At 42.5% G+C, this 21,193-nt stretch overlaps 1 protein-coding gene across 1 annotated transcript in view; it reads left to right on the top strand.

The window, feature by feature from the left end:
- The first annotated feature begins 3,600 nt into the window (after positions 1-3,600).
- Positions 3,601-21,193, top strand: part of prss12 (serine protease 12) — a 130,830-nt gene continuing 113,237 nt past the window's right edge. Inside the window, exon 1 of the mRNA XM_080199217.1 lies at positions 3,601-3,944. Within this exon, the coding sequence (XP_080055343.1) occupies positions 3,608-3,944 (337 nt within the window). The 5' untranslated portion in view covers positions 3,601-3,607. The remainder of the gene's footprint in view (positions 3,945-21,193) is intronic.

Below are 21,193 nucleotides of genomic sequence, written 5' to 3' on the forward strand. Positions count from 1 at the left end.
CAATCCCTGCATTTCTTGTGGCCTACCACTTGGCCTTTCCGATAGTGACCTTTGTGGACTACAGCAGAGGACAAAAGTAGAGAAACACCCTGCACCGGTCATCCAGAGCAGCTGCCAAGTTTCCCAATCATCTAGGATCTGCCTTGTCTCTGGGATCATATGAAAGTAGGTGAGAGAGTGGAGACAGCAATATGGACCTTCCTCCACTATAATCAAATTCCCTAACATAGGCTTAATTGTAAAAAAGTGTGACCTTTGAAATCACTTACACCTTGGATATCCTCAAACAAGAATAAGTCTGCTACGTAACTACTGCTTCTAATGATGCAGTGTTCCCGCAATACTATATGCTAGTGTCAGTCTGGGCTTTGTGTTCAAATTTCTCCCGTAGGACTTGAACTCACCTTCTGATTCAAGAGAGTGCTGACACTGAGCCAAAGTTAATGCCTCAGTAGGCAGAAAGAGAGGCTGGAGTGCTTTCCTATAGGAGAAATGGATGAACACGTGACTTGGGAAAAGGGTGGCTGAGATGGCATCTGAAGATACTGTGCTCAAGGAAGATTGAATGAGAGATTTTGAAAGCAGGGAAGAGTGTGGCATGAGAGAGAGGAGTGATTTCAGCATGCCGAGGCAGGAATATATCCCGTAACTAAATGAATGGCCACCAATGGTAAAGAAGGGAGAAGCTCAATATTAGTGTTGAATATATGTGCAAGCGGATAAGGCAGGATGAGGTCATGTAGAATGGAGCAAGGCCATGTAATAACTTGAAAACAAAGACCAGAATTTTGAACTCCACAAAATGAATGGGCTGGGTTTGCTAGTGACATTTGGAGATGAAAGGGTGAGGTACTTTAGTGTAATGGAGATTTAATTTCCGGCACTCCACTTTCCAAATGTAATAAGGTTTTTTTTATTCATTCATGGGACATGGGTGTTACTGGCTGGCCAGCATTTATTGTCCATCCCCAGTTGTCTTTGGAGGGCAGTTGAGAGTTAACCACAGTGCTGTGGTTCTGGAGTCACGTGTAGGCCAGACCAGTTAAGGATGGCAAATTTCCCTCCCTAAAGGACAGACATGAACCAGAAGGGTTTTTTCCGTCAATGGTTTCATAGTCAGCAGTAGATTCTTAATTCCAGGTATTTTTATTGAATTCAAATTCCACCATCTGCCATGGTGGGATTCAAACTCACATACCCAGGCGGTGACGGAAGGATGGTTTTTTACAAAACTGTAATAGAACAATTGCCAAAAATATAATTCTATTTGTTCACTAGGCCATTACCACAGAGTATTTTTGAAAATACAGATCAGTTGCCCCAGACACGTATTTGCAACTCCCTGCAATTATCAGTCATGACAACATACCCCGTGAGCGGCAGTACCTGAGTCTCTGTCCAATATATTCAGATGCCATCTCAGCCACCCTTTTCCCAAGTCAGGCGTTCATCCATTTCTCCTATAGCAAAACACTCCTGCCTCTCTTCCTGCCGACTGAGGTATTAGCTTCGGTTGAGATATCAGATCATACATCTGTTTTTTTTCAGTATTTGGCTTGGGGAATGTGAACAAAACTTGAATAGCATTTCTCTGCAGGTGGGCAATGTGGTGGGTGAACAAAGTGGTACCATGATTGTAAATCAGACTTGACTTCAGGCAAAGGTGTGAGAGCTGCCTTCAGACCAGGGAACTATGGAAATGAAGATGACACCTCCTAGACTGGCTGTTTTCTCTTCAGATCTTTTAATCACTGAAGCTCCGTGCACGAAAACTGATGTGTACATTGCTAAAAGGTGATGTACATCTATTCCCCTCTGTGCCTATTGTTTTCAATTGTAAGGAAGTCACAATAGAATAAAAATCTGGCTCCAAAATGCTGTTGAGACTAGGTCGAATAAAATTGGTGAACTGAGATTTTTTTGTTAAATAAGGGAATATTAAAGGTTTAAAGGGAAAGGCAGGCAAACTGAGTCAAGATTCAGAATAGTTGCATTTTAAATGAGTGGTGGAACAGGTTTGACGGGCTGAATGGCTTTACCCCCACCCCACTAGTGTTCCTCGATGCTTCAATTGCCCCAGACACGTATTTGCAACTCCCTGCAATTATCAGTCAGGACAACATACCCCGTGAGCGGCAGTACCTGAGTCTCTGTCCGATATATTTTTATAAAACTTAGATTACATTGTGAATGAAGTGTGGAGGGGTTAGAATTCTGCATTTGCTGACTCACAGATTCATTCTTTGCCTCATCTTCAGACAAAGCTGCTACTGAATTTCACCAAAACAGTTAAACTTCAAAGTATCTTGTACGGGAAACTGGAGGAGAAGAATTTCCGTTTGGGGAGAACACTAAGAGCAGGACGTTGCCCAGAGTTGCTTCGTTAGTTTACGCGGCTTAAAGGACTTTATCAGAGTGACGTTTTGTACTGTTGCTGATTGCTGACCCTTTCGGTAACCAGTCTCAGATCATGATTTGTAATATTGTAGCAAAGGCGACCTTAGACAGCTCAGTCAAGCAGTCCAGCAGGCGGAGAGAGGCCAGTCAGCTTTGCTTAATGTGTGTGCACTTGATTCAATAGTGAGGTGCTGAAGGGCAGAGGGAGGGGAGAAAGCGCTTTGAACAGTGCCAACAAAGAGGGCTTGAAAGAAACAGATCGGGGCTTTTGTCCGTTTGTAAATTACATTGTTTTATGAGACTTGTAAAATGTTAACAGCTCCCAACATGGTGCAGTTGTAAGTGAGCCTGGAGTGCACGGTCTCTCTCTCTCTCTGTGACACGATTAAACCCTGGGACTTGCCGTTTGTTTCTGCAGCGGATATTTAAATATCTTCTAACATCAAGTCCATCGCTGTATCAACATTATTGTGAGAACTGCTGCTGCAGACAACCACTTACAGTAGCAACATTTCCCCCCAAATCGGAATTTGTTGCGACTTTCCCTGTATTTCCAAAGCCGGTTTGTTTTTTTTTGCGTGGTTTTTGGTCAGGAGCGCGGCTAGTTTTGATTGAAATCGCAAGTATCTCGTAAAATTAAACAAAGAAAGACAACAACAGTAACCAAGCTAGTGCTCAGTCCTTGGTGTTATTAACAATCCATTTATGGTAGGTTATAGCACCCCCCTCCAACACAAAACCATCTCACAACTGAGCCCTTTCTTTCCCTTTGAGGGTGGAAATCTGAGTGAAACAAAACTTGTCTAACTCACCCTCTCCCACAATGATTGCCATTCCCTTTCCCCATGTCCTTGCCGGAGCTTGTCCCCTCTGGTCAGAGGACACCAGTCACTGCCCCAGTGTTAAATGTTGACACATAAGAACATCAGTCTAGTCCTTGTCTGGTTTTGTCCAGTGGTGATATTTCCGCTGCTGCCCCCACCACCTCTGTCTGTCTGTCTCTCTCACACACACACACATATATATATATATAACGGTGTTTAATCGCCAGTGGATGTGAGATTCATTCCACAGACAGAAAGCCCGCCTTCCCCGATCTCTCTCTGTCTCTCTCCACCGCCCCCCCCCCCCCCCCCCCTCAACACACACACACACACACACACACACACAGTTTCACTGCCGGGATGGATGTTGCCAAATGGCAATCGCCATGAGGACCACAGGCAGCTTGCTGGCTGTGGCCGCTCTGCTGGCCAGTACTGGGAGGTGGTGGCGCTTTGGCAGCGCTCTGTCCCGCAGCCTCGCAGCCGCCTGCCTCCAGAGCCCAGGCACCCTGGCACCGCTCTCCAAGCGGCCACAAGGATTCACCGAGTCCGGCCACAGGTGCCTGGTCTGGAGCGGGATCCCCAATTTCGTCGAGAGGTTCCCGAACAAAGGTCTGGGAGATCACAGCCACTGCCGCAATCCGGACGGACGTCTGAAACCCTGGTGCTTTATCAGAAATCACCACGGAAGGATCGACTGGGGTTATTGCAACTGCAAACAGGGTGCGTACTGACACACATTTACTAAAGATAACTAGACAAGGTGCGGGACTCCCGTTAAAATTGCACTGCTTAAGGTCCCTATGCGGTACAAGTCACTGAAATGTGTATGGGCACTGCGGTGCTCTTTTGGATTAAGTCATTCCCACTTGACGGAGGTGTGCACTATTGTTACTGTGTAATCTCGGATACCTGGACACACGACTCCTGTAGTGGGTGAAACTGAACGGTAACCGGATCAGATCTCTCACATTCAGTTGGAAACCTTGGAGCAGTAATTGACAGACAGTAAAACAGCAATGAAAGGCAATAGAATAACCCCTCGAGTTTATTTAATAGCACCCGCAAGCTACTTGTATTATGATTTTGCGTCTTTCTCCAGTTTGGGAACCAAATGCCAGTTTGGTCATTACATTAGACAGTTGCGCTTGTCACATGGACAGGGTTTGGACACTTGCTGTGGTCAATCCTTCGAAGAACTGCAGGTTCTGATTGCAAATGTTAGTTGTTAGAAAAGTCTCCCCCAGCATTCGAAACATTTTATATAAAATAGATTTAATTTTAAAAAAAGAATGAGAATTGAACAAACTCATGTTTACCTAGTGGTTATCCCAGAAAATGAAATGATTGCATTTAAAGGCTGCTACTATCTTGAGTCATTACGGTATTATATAATATGCAAAACATTTCCAGAAGAAAGCAAGGGTCCCTTTATAGAACCAGAAAGTGATACACTTTTTCAAGTAGCATTAGGTTGTTCAAATGGAATGTGTTTTTGGCAAGATCTTATTTGTGCCATTTGTAAATGTTATTTGGACATATATATTGCTTCTGACCAGAGGTTTGGCTTTACAACCTGGAGCTGATGCTATGTTCTCACTTCATCACAGACATGTAATCCTTTGGGCTATTTAGTGTTTCGTATGTTCATAGAATCATAGAATCCCTACAGTGCAGAAGGAGGCCATTTGGCCTGCACCCCACCCCATCCCTGTCACTCCACATATTTACTCTGCTATTCCCTCCCAAAACCAGGGTCAATTTAACATGGCCAATCCACCTAATCAACACATCTCTGGGTGTGAAAGAAAACAGAGCACCCAGAAGAAACACATGCAGACACAGGGAGAACATGCAAACTCCACACAGGGAGTGACCCAAAGCCAGAATTGAACCCAGGTCCCTGGAACAATGAGGCAGCAGTGCTAACCACTGTGCCACCATGCCGCAGATACTCTGTTAAATGTTTGAATGTTAAGTGTTAGCTTTAAGCAACTGTCTTATGTTTGAAAACACTTTGAATCGACACCCTTTGTTTTCTCATCGCCATTTCTCGCACAGTATGGCTGCTCATCATCTGCCTTTGTAATCCAAACCACTGGTGTATAAAAGACAGTCACCCACATAGCTCAGAAATAAGAGTGCTGGAGATTCTTCTGTCAGCTGTCCAATCCCCATAAGCTTTGCAGGGAATAACATTGAATATTCAGCTCTGAAATAGATCAGTTAGAATTATTCCATGCCTGTGTTTATACTCTACATACACCTCCTCACTCCCTTCATCTAATCTATCGTCACAACCTTCGATTCCTTCACCCTGCATATGTTTTATCAAGGTTCCACTTAAATGTATCAATATTATGCACTGCTAACCATTTATAGGACAAAATAAATTATCCTGAATTCCCTATTTCATTTATTAGTGACTATCTAATGCTTATGACCTGTGGTTTAGGCCTCTCCCAGCATTGGACAAATCTTCTTAATATCTACCCAATCAACCCTTATTCTAAAGAGCCTTATCTTTTCTAGAGAAAAGAGCCTCTTATTGCTTTCCTCATCCATCACCTACCGTGATCATTGGCCCTTCATCAATCCACAGTCTTCCCTGCAATCTCCAACATTCCCATGAGACCGCTTTACTTCTTCTCCGGTTCTACTTGATCTTCAATTCCCCCTTCCCATCACCCCAATCCCAAGGATCATGCTGCCCCCTCCCCCGACATTTCTAGACGAACAAGCACTAAACTTACCTAATGCTCATTACAGCCTTTTCTGGAGAACTTCCCTGCCCAACAGATAGCCACTGAAAAAAATTATCCATGCTAAATTGTTCCTTAGTGTCAGGGGCGTTAGCAATGTAAATATATGGGATTATGAGGATAGGGCCTGGGTGGCATTATTGTCGGTGCAGGCTTGATGGAGTAAATAGCCCCCTTCTGCACTATGAGGATTCTATGATTTTTAAGTATGTCACAGGAAATCCACGTTTCTTGGTTTTCAGATCATGATGTCTCCTCCAGCTCTGAAATCAAGATCACTGAAAACCGATGCCTTACTTTCAAGTAGGGCGTGGCTTCCTTATTCTTGCAAAATGCACCCATGCACACTTATCTCTAGTAAAATTCCTTTGCCGCTCACATGCCCATTCTGCAGGTTTATTCATGTTTTCCTGTATCATGCTGCAATCTTCTTCATATTAACCATACCTCCAGCTTGGTATTATCCCCAATATTGAAATTGTACTTTAAAATGATTTATTGCTGCACAGTTTTCAAATACGTGGTTCAGCCAAGAATTGCAAAAGCATCCCAAATGGGGGCAGGGAGATTCAAGAGACCGATAACCTTGGTAGCACTTGACGCTCTCCTTTCCCTTACTAGTTCATCAGCATAGGAACTGGTGATTTACAGCAATGCTTAAAGTACTGAGTCTACAAACAAACAATGGCTAATGAGCAGTGTATTCACGTCATGGAGTGCGCAAAGATCTTTTTGCCTTATTTCGAAACTACCTATCTAATCTGTTTTGATAACTGTTCTAAACCAAAAGGCTGCCCAATTTATTGGCCCTGATTTTGCAGTTAGTGGTGAAGGAATGGTGTTCACGACTCATTATGATGACATGTGCCAACAAACACTTCTCAGGTTTTTAGGTGGCAGCTTATTGTTGTTGGATGTCTGATTCAGCATGGTGCCCTTTACAGGGATCTGGGACATGTCTGAATGGAAAAGCAACTCTTCTGCCTCTTCTACTTATCACACTGAAGAACCCCCACTGAGACATGTGGGCCTTGATTTTAAGTTCCAGATACATTGGGAGTGGGGCATCTGATGGTGCATGGGAAATCTGGATGCAGGGTTACTGTCAGTGGCATTTTAATTGAGTTAATGCAATGCCATTATATCTCTGGATTTACCAACCAATTATCCTCAGTGAGCTTGATGACGACCCACATTTCAACTCCAAATGTGATATTTGATGAGCTTTGGAGTTGGGAACTGAACAGAAGGGATTAGCAGAATGGAATTTATTGCCTCAATTTAGCTGCCTTGCCCGTCCAAGGCTCACAAGATCTTGCCTGAGGCCAAATGAGAAGGCCATTCTGTGAACCTCATCTGCCCCGATTCAGGGGCAGGCGAGGCGGTAAAATTCCAGCCATGCATATGTGTTCAAAGGTGACATCTTATTTCAGTGGCATCTGCCTGGACGTGATGTTGGGGGCTCAAAGGAGGGAGTGTTTCCTTCTAATGGGAGGAAGTGAAACAAAGAGAATATTCTATCTCTGAGGTCAGGAAGGGGAGCATGGTATCACCCATGTCAGTTCAATGGCTAAAGCCATTTCATGCCATAGGCAGAGCAAAGCTGAGTATAGTGGAACTTTCAACCACATCCCGATGTGTGTGTTACACCAAACCCTTCATTCTAACTTTACATCTACTCCAGCATATCATTTTATATGCCAATGTATCGTGAAGGTATGTACATCCCTTTCAGTCTTTGCACTTCCTCACATCCTGACCTGACACTCACTGTCATCTTATGCATTGCCCTTCATCTTCCTCACTTTCATCATCAACAAATACTTTCCATCTTTTCAACATATACCTTTACTCTCACGTATAGCTCTTTTCCTCATTGCAGGAGAAGAGACCTCAGAACAGGATGGAGAAGCAGAAAACCAGTGATGGCCGTCCAAACACCTCAACAGCCAGCTTCAGAGGAGGAAGAGGTACATCACCAAAGCCTCTGTTTGGGGCATCTGTTTTGGGGAGATGGGGACTTTCTGGCCACCTGGTGGCAGAGTTAAAAATCCAACAACCACATGGCTGATGTCATGAGTGAGTGAAATATGATCATGTGCATAATGATCACTATTGCCTTGAGAGTTCTCATTTATGTTTATAACCTCCCATAGGGCCCTCAAGAATCCTGCTGGAGGTGACCCAGGTACATAGTGACATCAACTCCTCAGAGGAGGCCACTCTGAGGGTGCACCATCACAGGACACATGTAGGCCATGCATCAGCTCAGATACTCATGCTTTGATGGGACCAGTAAGGCATATAGTTGGGTTTTCATCCAATGACTCCCACACCACAAGTGAACAAGAGTAGATGACAGAGCCACGGCCAGCAGTGGTGAGTTCACAAGTGAGATTTTACAGCCTTGCTTGACGTGAGATTAATGGACATTTCCATTGTCCGCGTCTCGCCCGCTCCGATTCCGTGGCAAGTGAGGCAGTAGAATTCCGGCACACATCACATTCCAAGCTTTACTCAGCTGGATGAAGCTGCTGCACCAAAGGGATTGCCAATGCATAGAATACTAGAGCAACAGCAAAGAAAATGTTACATATTGTCAGGCGTTTCAGTTCCACTGTGTACGGTTGCAATGAGATTGGATGAATCCAGCTCGTGCATGAGTGGTACGATGTCACAGGCCTTCATTATGTTGGCTTTGAAAGAGTGGCAATCTGCATGGAGCATCAAATACAGCAATAACAGGACTGCATGCAGGCTTTTTAATGATTGCACGCTAGCTGCCCACTGACAGAGTGGAAATGAATATTTCTAGGTGAACTGGAGGTTCCTAAATTGGTGCCTGCAAGAAGCAAACCAGAACTGCAAACTGAGCACCAACGTAGTGGCAAAGACAACGTAATTGCCCATCCTGGAAGACAAGTCATCAGTCATGTGAGATCCTGAACCTATCTTCAGCAGAGCATTGGATGAATCCAGAAGCAAAGGAATTAAGGTCTGTGGTGGCTTTGACAGCCAGTGGCAAAGCACATTCACTAGATTACCATTACGACAGACCTTACCAATCCACATTTTGCTCACGTTCTGTCATGCCAGCCTTTATGGCCAAGACCTTGCCAAGGAATAATAGCCGAGACCCTGTGGTAGCAGGAGTGGAATGGAACCAACACGCCACCATTAAAAAACACTTCCTCCTCATAGATTCCACAGCTTGCCCACTCAGCTTCAACCTGCCACACCAACATTGAGCACTTCTCAACTGTTTCTATCCTGGCTAATGGCTTTGCACAGCAAATGGGCGCAAGTGGGGCCTTGCAGGGAGCCTGGGCTACTGCTGTGGTGCAACCCAATCAATAATGTCTAGAATCATAGAATGCTGACAGTGCAGAAGAAGGCCAATTGGCCCATCAAGTCTGCACTCTGACAGAGTATCTTACCCAGGCCCTATCCCTGTAACCCCACATATTTACCTCACTAACTCTCCATCTTGGGACACTAACAGACAATTTAACATGGCTAATCCACCTAACTGGCACATCTGTGAATGAAGAAATCTGAGAACCCAAATGAGAATGTGCAAGCTCCAGTCAGACAGTCATCCAAAGCTGGAATTGAACTCGGGTCCTTGACGCTGTGAGGCACCGTTGCTAACCACTGTGCCACCATGCTGCCCCCATCATTGAGGATCAACCATAATCTTACCAAATGGTGCAGCAGGCTCCAGAGGCCATCTGGCCTATTTCCATTTCTATTTCTTATTAAAGCTTCAAAATGAAGAAATAGACAAATTTTCAAAGTTATCGAAACCTGGGGGAGGGAGGAGGCATCGGGGCTTGCCTGAGAGGTTCGGGTGGCCAGTGATCGTGGTGGGGCTGGGGGGCGGTCGGACTGTAACAATACAGGATCGTGGGGCTGGCCAGCAATCGAGAGGCCAGCAGGGCAGGGCTACTGCACAAGAAATAGGCCAGATGGCCCCAGGAGCCTATACACCATTTAATAAGATTGTAGTAAACCTCTAAGCAGAAGTACCTGAGTAAAACACACCTGTAAGATTTCAGTAATTTCCCGCTATATATTTAACTCCCACAATTGCTCACACATTTTGGCTTTGCTTACACTGGCTAGTTCCAGGAAGCCAAGGAAACCTTAGGATCCACAGTTACATTGCACAAGTGTGTTAATTTGGCTGTAATTGAGCGATTAATATGTCAAAATTTCAAGATCATTGCTTGCACACACCTGTCGTTAAATGCAGACATTGATGTGTGAGTGGGTGACATAGAGTCAATTTTTTTCCATTCCAGCCACCCACTCTTCAGACCATTCCCAAATCCACAGGCTCTCTAATTTAAAATACAGCCCAGAACCAAGAAATATAGACCAGATTAAATCAGGCACAGAAAATGAAATAAAGTGAAAGGAAGATTGAATTAAGAGACAGAAATGAAAAAGGCAGCGGTAAAAATAAAAAAATAAACTTTTACAGCGGGATTTTCCAAGCGCCCTTACCTGAAAACCTTATGAGTCCTGCCTGACTTGAATGGACCTTTACGTGGTTTGCACTCCGCCCATTAGCATTCCAGTTGTGGGCGGGATAGGAGAATTCCAGCCTCAACATCATCCAATGAGGTAAAAATTCTGAAGAAATATGACAGCACATATGTAAGATTAAATTGCCATGTCCAGAAAGGTTGTTTGACAGTAATTAAGACTTATCACATTATTGAGACAAATACCACAAAATGTGAAGAGTGCTTCTCCATAACTTTGATCGTACATACACCTAAGGTAATTTTAAAAATCCCAGCAGATAAATTGGAAGTCAAAGCAAACCCTTAGATCACCTTCAGGTTTATGAAGGTGTCGTGGAATTAGAAATTATAAAAGTATTAAGTGAAAGTTGCACAGAATACCAGCAAGAGATGTCCACCTTCTTTGTGGGCATTGGAAAAGCTTTTGGCCTGGTGAACTGCAAAAGCTGTTGAAAGTGCTGGATGCAATCAGAGTTGACCGGAAAAAAATAACAGAATGACCCATAACTTCCTGACCCGTAACCAGTGTTTGTCAATGAGCATTAGTGAATGGGGCATTGAATGTTAAGATGTGGGCAGATGAGTTTTAGCTGACCTTGAGTGAGATTTTCTGTGTAACCTGATATGAGTTTCACTGCATTATCTTCTGGTCCCACCGTTGTTATGCCATGTAACCTGAAGCGGGGTGTGCCTCGATGGGACTGGAAGATCCCACTGGCGTGAATGGCTGCAAAGTCCTCGCTCTCATGTTTATGCGGCATGTGGGAGACATAGTCAGGAATCAAGTCTAGAGTTAATTCAGGCATGAATGTGGGTTTCAGCAGCAGATGAGCTGAGATGGGATTAAGTAAGTTGATGTGATGCAGGTGTATCCTAATAATGGCGAAAATATGCGATCAGTAGCTCAACTTGGGGTCAAGTGTGACACCAAGGTTGCAAGCAGACTGATTAAATCACAAACTGTTGCCAGTGAGAGGGATGAAATCTGTTGCTAGGGAATGGAGTTTGGAGCAAGGACTGAAAACAATAGCTTCAGCCTTCCCAATGTTTAATCGGAGGAAATTTCTGCTCAGCCAGTGCTAAATGTCAGAAGAACATTGGCTGATAATTTTGCCACAGAGGAAGAATGGAGAGAAGTGATGGTGAAGTAGGGTTGTGTGTCCTCAATGTACATGTGAAGACTCATGCTCTGCTTTTGGATGATGTCACCAAGGGGCAGCTTGTAAATCAGAAATTGGAGGAAGCTAAAGGTAGAACCTTGAGGAACACAAGGGCTAACAGTGTGAGAGCAGGAAGAGAAGGCATTGTAAGATTCATTCATTCACATATGCCATAAAAGTCAACTACAAAAACCATACCTTTTTGAATTCATTTTGAATATACAAATGTATCAGGTGAAATGTAAACCACATTCTTAAAAATAAGTTATCATCAATAATCTGTTATCATTGATAAAGAACAATTATCCTGCATATGTTTCCTAAATGCATCTGCGATTCAATTTCTTTTCAGAAGGGTGTACTGGATAAATAAACTTCAGTGGATGTATAGATTCAGACCAGGTCCTTCCATAGGCAGTGATTCACACAGATTCATTTTAAAGGCAGACAGATCATGATTTACACTAACTACCTCTGTAAGCAGATACAGCAAAATTCACACCAGTCATATCAGGGGAGATAATGGTCTTGTGGTTATGTTCAGGCTATTGCTGAAGGGATATAGGTTTAAACTGCACCCAGGTAGTTGGCGACATTTAAATTCAATTAATAAATCTGAATGTAACACTAGACTCAGTAATAGTGATCAGGAAACTATTGTCAATTGTTATAAAAAAAACTCTAATTCACAAATGCCTTTTGATTTGATTTGATTTATTATTGTCACGTGTAAAGTATTGTTACTTGCATGCTATATAGACAATACGTACCATTCATAGAGAAGGAACAGAGAAGTGCAGACTGTAGTGTTTTAGCAAGGGTGCAGAGAAAGATCAACTTAGTGCGAGGTAGGTCCATTTAAATGTCTGATGGCAGCAGGGAAGAAACTGTCCTTTAAGGAAGAGAATCTGCCATTTTTACCTAGTTTGGTCTACATGTGAGACCAAACCCACAGTAATGGGATTATTTCTTCACTGCCCTCTGAAATGGGCAACAAATGCTGGTACTGCCAGTGATGCCCATATCCCAACTAAATTCAACAACCTGGGAGTTACCATTGACCAGAAACAGGATTAGTCATATAAATGCTGTGGCTGCAAGAACAGATCAGAGGCTGGGAATTGTGCAATGAGTAATTCACCTTTCGATTCTCCAGAGCCCATCCAGCATCTCCAAGTCAGGAGATGGAATATTGTTCACATGATTGGTTAGGTGCAATTCCAGCAATACTCAAGGAGCTTGACACCATCTGGGACAAATCAGCCTACTTGATCAGCACCCCATCCACACTTTAAATATTCCCTCTCTCCGTCACAGTGGCAGAAGTGTGCAACATCTACAACTGCAGCAATTTGCTAAGATACCTTCAACAGCATTTTCCAAACCTATGAAGAAGGACAAGGGTAGCACATGTTCAGGAACACCACTATAAGAACATAGGAATTAGGAGCAGATGTAGACAACTTTAGACCTTCAAGCCTGCTTCACCATTCAATTAGGTCATGGCTTTCTGGTCTCAAATCCACCTCTCTGCCTGTTCCCCATATCCCTTTATCCCTTTTTTCATTAGAAATATATCTATCTCCTTCTTGAAACAATTCAATGATTCAGACCCTGCTTGTGAGGTAGCGAGTTCCACAAATTCACCACCCTTGCGAGAAATTTTTCCTCCTCATTTTACTTCTAAATCTATTGCCTCTCAACCTATACCTGTGACCTCTTGTTCCTGATTGCCCCATAAGAGGAAACATTTGGTCCACATTTACTTTATCAATCCCTTTTAAAATTTTATATACATCGATCAGATCCCCTCTCATCCTTCTAAAATTCAGCAAACATAAGCCCAAACTGTTTAATCTCTCCTCATACGTCAAACCCTTTCATCCCCAGAATCAACCTTCTCTGAACTGCCTCCATTGCTACCACATCTTTCCTAATATGGGAGACTAAAACTGGACACAATACTCCAGATGTGGTCTCATTGATACGCTATACAATTGCAACATTTCTCTACTTTTACACTCCAGTTCTTTTGCAATAAATTCCAACATCTCATTCACTTTTTATATTACATGCTGCACCTGCATACTGACTTTCTGTGATTCATGAACATAGACACCCAGATCCCTCTGCCCACATGCATTTTTAATCTGCTTTCCATTTAGGTAATAATCTGCCTTTCTATTTTCCTGCCAAAATGGATAACCTCTCACTTATCCACAGTAAATTCCATTTGCCAAATTTTGGTCCATTCTCCTAGCCTATCTACTCTCATCACTGCCTGTTCTCCTACCTATTTTAGTTAGTATCATCCACGAATTTTGCTATGTTGCACTCTGTCCTTGCTTGTAGATCTTTTATATAGATTGTAAATAGTTGAGGTCTAAGGACTGATCCCTGTGGCACCCAGTAGTTAATTCTCCAGCCAGAGAAGAACCCATTCATGCTGACCATTCGCTTTCTGTCAGTCAGTCAATTCAAAATCCAAACTCATACTCTACCCCCAGCCCCCTGCGATCTCACCTTCTGGATTAAGCTTTTATGCGGCACCTTGTCAAATGCCTTCTGGAAGTCTAGATATACCACATCCACAGGTTCCCACTATCCACCTTGCTGGTTATGACCTCAAAGAACTCACCAGATTTGTCAAGTATAACTTACCCTTCTTAAAACCATGCCGACAATGGGGGGATTGAGCTTTGCCTTTCCAAATGCTCAGTCATCTCTTCCTTAATGATTGGTTCTAGCAACTTCCCCACCAAACAGGTCAAGCTAACCAGCCTATAGTTTCCTACTTCTTGCCTTTCTTTTTGAATACTTTTTGTCATATCAGCATGTTTCCAACCCACCGGGGCCGTACCCATATCCAAGGAATTTTGAAATATCAGAATTTCTTTTCGCATCCACTATCTCAGCTGCCACCTTCTTTAATACCCTAAGGTGCAGACCATCAAGTCCCAGAGACTTATCTGCTTTTAATCCCATTGTTTATTCAATACCTTCTTCCTAGTGACAGCTATTGCACCATGTTCCTCCGCACTAACTACAGTGTTTGGAAAGTCTTCATTGTTCTTTACCAGTGCCACTTGTAAACTCCTCTTCAAGTCACACAGCAGCCTGACCTGGAACCATTTTGCTGTTCCTTTACTGTTGGTGGGTTAAAATCCAGGCACTCCCTCTCCAACAGCACATGGACTTCATCTGTTCAAGAAGGCAGCTCACCACACCTTCCTAAAGGCAATTAGAGATGGGCAGTAAACATTGGCCAAGCCAGCGACATCCACAGGAAAGAATAATATAAACATTTCAGGCCAAATCCTGTTTCTCGTAGGCATGATTCAGCTCAAACAATTCTACAGTTTTGCACATCACAACATTTATGTCAGCTGTGACGAGTTTGAAGGTTTTGTCTTAAGGCTTCATGCCCATTGACATTGGAATTGGGACTGTTTCAAATGAACACATTTTGACACAGCTGGAACAGATTTGAAGATAAAATTCCAGATTGAAGTGTTTATTATTCTGACGCATTTCCAATTCTTAAGGTGCATTTTTACATTAACTTTTTAAAAAACAATTAGTTAAAACACTTAACTTTACATATTGCAACAGTAGTCCTCGAAGTAACTAGTGCTGTATATAGTTTTTAAATAGAATATGATTAGTAAGAAACCTAAAGTGGAAAAATAAGCCATTGTGTACAGAGCACATATTTGGTAATGAGCATGATATACCATGTCACTAACAATCATGTTATGAATCATTTTATACCACACTTTAAAAAATGTCAAAATGAAAGTTTGGAGACACTGCATTAACGATGCATTTATTTTCTGGTATATTTTGAAAAAGAAAATACCACACATTAGCTGAGATAGACAAAAGAGTAAAGCTGTCGCATGTACTCAAGTTTAATTGCTCAATATGCATGTTCTAAAAATAAAGCACAGCTTCTCAGTAGATAGTTGCTTAATCTGTTGTAAATTTTCAATGTGTTTTTGTTTCTTTAAAAGTGTAAGAGTGATTTTAAAGAAGTGCATGGTTGTTAGTGGCACTGAAACTTTTTCTTCTCCTGCTTAAAAATAGTAATCTTCATATTTAAGTGAAGTCAAAACCAAAATGTGTTTTCTAGTATTGAAATTCATTCATAAAAAATAACTTTCCTGTAAATTTATATTACACAAATTAAAGCTAAAGGTATTTGTAGCACTTCTGTGTAAATATATGAGGACTAGTTGAGACAACAGATTAAAGAGCCATTTTGTAAGTACAGAGACTGGAGCTTGAGTCTCGCCCAAAATCAATGGGATAAAGACTTTCCCTGTCCACTGACTGTAAAGACAATTAGTGAGCCGAATTTGAGCAGTCTCAGTTTAGTCCCAGTGGGCCCCTGTACGCAGAACAATGTTGCCCATAATTCAGCAGAATTGACATGGAATTGATAATTTCAGACAGGCTACAAAAACAGTTCCTGTGGAGAAACTGGATACCATACTAATGCATGAGGAAACACGTGGGTGCTGAGATATGAGTGGAAAAAGTGGCTAAATGTTCCCCTGCCTTTATTGGAATGATTCACACTGAGAAGTGAATATTACCTTCCCTACCACCTTCTTCAAAAATTGCAGTTTCTTTTCACTTTTCTGAAAAGTACTTTACTGATACTCAAATATTTGTGTAGTTGTTTTGTATTGGTCCAGATTTTGCTGGAGAGGGTATCTATCAGCATCTGCAGTTACCTATACTCATCTTTGCACCCTTCTGCTTAAAGCATTACTGACCACCAAGTTGTTTAAAATGCGTGTCCATAATGGTGCTGTGAGGAAAATAGGGAACTGGGACCTAAGTGAAAAGGGAAAGCAATGGGATAGCAGGAATTCACTGGCCTTTCATGCCTGCAGGATTCTCCAGTCTTGCCACTAGTGTATCCTGACCCATGGATTTCACAGCGGCATGGGTGACATCAATGGGAAATTCCATTGATGGGGTGGAACCAGAGAACCCCACCACAAGCAAACAGCACACCACCTTCTGCCGCCGGGAAACACACGGCTGGGAGGCTAGAAAATCTTGCCTATTATCTCTTTAATGGATCAGATTCAAGGATTCAGAAATAAACTGAGAAAGGAATGAGAGGTATATGTAAATTAGAGTGAGCAAAATCAATGTCAGAAAGCAGGAGGGAAAGAAAGACTTAATTATGAGAGAGAGAAAATAGACAGGAAGGAAAAGAACAAAATTTTAATTTTCAAAAAAATTATATTTTTAAAATTTCCAACAAAACTTAATTCCTGAAGGAATGAAACTCCGTGTTTGTAAAAGTAAATTTTCTGTTTCAGAGAGGTCGATTGGTGGGAAATAAACTGACCACATTGTTAAAAAGACACGTGCAGCTGTAATGGCAAGATTTCACTTTCTGTAGTGTGTTTAGTTCATATCTATCTTGTAAATACTGCAATTTCCTTATGTTGAATACATTCCATGGTCAGGCAAATTGAGACATGCTGTTTTCGCAAAGCTAATGGTTGGTTGCAACTCAAATAGTAACTTTCAGACATTAACACTTAAGTGTGCATCTTCTAGCCTGAAGTCGCTCTCGTATTTATACATATATGATGCCGGGCACACTTAGTCTTACTGTTATTTTGAAACCAAAATCCAGCCCATTATGTATTTCATGAAGAAAATCTGTTTATTTATTGAATTATCTGACTTTAGTCATGTCACCAGTGTCAGTTGAGTTAATTCCCTTATGTACTTGTGATAAAAGCCAAATGCTGACAAGCCTATTCACGTTGAGGAAATACAACAAATTATATAAGCCGCATGGAGCAATGAAATAAGTAGGGTGCACCATCCAGAGTTACTGTTTGTGAATCATAACATAGGTAAGGGTGGCACAGTGACACAGTGGTTAGCACTGCTGACTCACAATGCCAGAATCCTGGGTTCAAACCCTGGCTTGGATCACTGACTGTGAGGAATTTGCACATTCTCCTCGTGTCTACGTGGGTTTCCTCCTTGTGCTCTAGTTTTCTCCCACAGTCCAAAAGATGTGGATTAGGTGGATTGGCCATGCTAAATTTGCCCCTTAGTGTCAGGAGTTCTAGCTAGGGTAAAGGTTTGGGGTTATGGGGGTAGAGCCCGGGTAGGATTGTGATCAGTGCAGACTCGATGGGCTGAACAGCCTCCTTCTGCACTGTAGGATTCTATGATTCTAAGGTGCAATGCAGTGTCAGCAGAAACCATTAAAATGTTTACAGGCTGGTGAACCTTACATCAATGGTAGGGAAATTATTGGAGATGATTTTTCGAGACAGGATTTATTCCCACTTAGAAATAAGTGATGTATTAGTGAGAGGCAACATAGTTTAGTGAAGGGAAGGTTGTGTATCATGAACTTGATTGAGTTTTTCAAGGAAGTGACGAAGATGATTGATGAGGGTAGGGCAGTGGATGTTGTCATCGTGGACTTCAATAAGGCCTTTGACAAGGTCCCTCATGGCAGACTGGTGCAGAAGGTGAAGTCACATGGAATCAGAGGTGAGCTGGCAAGGTGGATACAAAACTGCCTCGGTCAAAGAAGACAGAAGGTAGCAGTGGAAGGATCTGTTTCTGAATGAAGGGCTGTGACAAGTGGAGTTTCTCAGGAATTGTTACTGGAACCTTTGCTGTTTGTAATATATATAAATAATTTGCAGGAAAATGATTGAGGACTGATTAGTAAGTTTGCAGATGACATAAACGTTTGTGGATTTGCAGGTAGTGATGAGGACCATCAGAAGATACAGCAGGATATAGATCAGTGGAGTTTAATCTGGACAAATGTGAGCTAATGCATTTTGCAAGGTCTAATACAGATAGGAAATCTACAGTAAATGGCAGAACCCTTAAGAGTATTGATCGACAAAGGGATCTGGATGTACAGGTACACAGGTCACTGAAAGTGGCAATACAGGTGGAGAAAGTAGTCAAGAAGGCATAAGGCATGCTTGCCTTCATTGGCCAGGGTATTGTTTAAAAATTGGCAAGTCATGTTGCCGCTTAATAGAACCTTAGTTAGGCAGCACTTGGAATATAGTGTTCAATTCTGGTCGCCACACTACCAGAAGGATGTGGAGGCTGGAGAGAGTACAGAAAAGATTGACCAGGATGTTGCCTGGTATGGAGGGCATTAACTATGAGGAGAGGTTGGAGAAACTTGGTTTGTTCTCACTGGAGTGACGGAGATTGAGGGGTGAACTGAAAGAAGGCTACAAGATTATGAGAGGCATGGGCAGAGTGGATAGTCAGAAGTTTTTTTCCCACGGTGGAAGAGTCAATTACTAGACGGCATAGGTTTAATGTGCAGGGGGAAAGTTTAAAGGAGATGTACGAAGCAGATTTTTTTACACAGAGAGTAGTGCGTGCCTGGAACTCATTGTCGGGGGAGGTAGTGGAAGCGGATACAGTAGTGACTTTTAAGGGGCATCTTGATGGGATGGGAATAGAGGGATATGGTCCCCGGAAGGGTAGGGAGTTTTAGTTATGTCGGGCAGCGTGGTTGGTTCAGGCTTGGAGGGCCAAAGGGCCTGTTCCTGTGCTGTAATTTTCTTTGTTCTTTTTTCTTTTGTTAGCACTTGGGAGTTGGTCTTTTGTCAGTTTTTGCTCCGCACTCCATCTGAAGCTTTAAGCTCCATCTTCTTGTTTTGGCTGCAATGTGGGCACAAATTGTAGTAGTTTTTGGAAGCTTGTTTTTGCTCAGCTTTCTGCTCAAACTTGTTCATATATTGCAAAAGTAAAACCGTCCCTGAACCAGCATGATGGAATGCAATTTTAAAACATAATATAGAAAAAAAATGTATTAAAATATTCCTTGATCTACATAAGAGAGTTAATACAGTTATAAATACATTTTTAATCAATGCTTAAGCCACCATCTGTGAGTAACCTGATCTTAAATGATTTTTTAAAAACTAGACAGAACCATTTGGTAGCTATATGGTAGGAAGATCTATTGACAATCCCTTGTGGCCTTTGTGGCCATACTAATAAGCAACAAATGATTAAGGGTGAGATTTTTTGGGCAGCATTGTAACACAGTGGTCAGCACTGCTGCCTCACAAGTCAGGGACCCGGGTTCAATCCCAGCCTCAGGTCACTGTTTGTGTGGAGTTTGCATGTTCTCCCCATGTCTGCGTGGGTTTCCTCCAGATGTTCTGTTTTTTTCCACAATCCAAAGATGTGCGAGTTAGGTTGATTGGCCATGGTAAATTGCCCCTTAGTGTCGGGGGATTAACACGATAAATACGTACGGTTACAGGGATAGGACCTGGGTGGGATTGTTGTTGATACATGCTCAAAGGGCCAAATGGCCTCCTTTTGCACTGTAGGGATTCTGTGATTTTCCAGTTCTGCCTACTGCTGGAATCGTCTGGCCCCATGGAACATTAATGGACTTTTGGCTGGACTGCCGAATGCTCCGCGGTGGGTCTTGCCATAAAGGGGCCGAAAAGTCCCAGCTTAAAATTTGCAGTGTACTGCCTGAGAAGGTGATGGATACAAATTCAAAAGCAGTCCTCTGGAGGAAATAGGATTATTAGCTAAAAGAGAGAAATGCAGCTTTATGAGGAAAGAGCTTGGGAGTGGGACCAACTGGATTGCTCATTGAAAAGAGCAGCATGAACTCAATGGATGACTTCCTTCTGTAGTTCATCATTGCCAATGTTAGCCTCAGCTAAATTGGTAGAACTCCTACAAAAAAGGACATGTGCTCACAAGCCTAGGCTGAATGCTCTACTGCAGCACTGAGGACATGTTGAACTTCGAATGAGCTGTTAAGCCTAAACCCAGTCTGCCATTCAGATGATCCTCTGACAAGAGCAGGGAAGATGACTACAGTGTTTTACGCAATATTTATCCCACAATCTACATCACAAGGTGAAATAAATCAGTTGAGCCGATAGGCCCATTTCTGCACTGTAGACTCAGTGGCCCAGATATATGTTCAGCAAACCTTTTGTGGGGTTTGAGCAGCAACTTCACGTGTTCAGTGATCCTTTCCAGAATGGTGCCCTCTTTAAGGGACCTATGGTTTTAGTGAGCAGACAAAGCAACTACAGGGTACCCCCATTTAATATGTTACATAATTTCATGTTAATTTTATGCTTAAATTAATACACTGACTCGCGTTGCATCGCTGCTGATTCATATTAACATTGCTGTACACTGGGACCTTGTTGTGTAACACCAATGATGTTGTGGGAGCTGTGCTTCAGGTAAGGAGACGTGCAGGCTATACAGTACTGTATTGGAAGGTTGTGAAGAATCTTTAGGTATTTTGTGCTGTGCGCAAGTTGTAGTGTTCTGTACAGTATGATACTGTAGTGGTCTACAGTGGTACTACTGGAGATTGCTGATTAAGCAGTCATTTTCTTGTTAATGGATTGAGTGTTTGGGCATTTTTTAAAACGTGGGAAACAATGTTCCCTCCCATAATCACCTCAGCTTTTTGGATTGTTGTAATGTTATTTGCTAAT

This window comes from Carcharhinus amblyrhynchos, chromosome 1, assembly GCF_965287045.1.
Source record: "Carcharhinus amblyrhynchos chromosome 1, sCarAmb.v2.hapA, whole genome shotgun sequence".
NCBI classification, from domain to species: domain Eukaryota; kingdom Metazoa; phylum Chordata; class Chondrichthyes; order Carcharhiniformes; family Carcharhinidae; genus Carcharhinus; species Carcharhinus amblyrhynchos.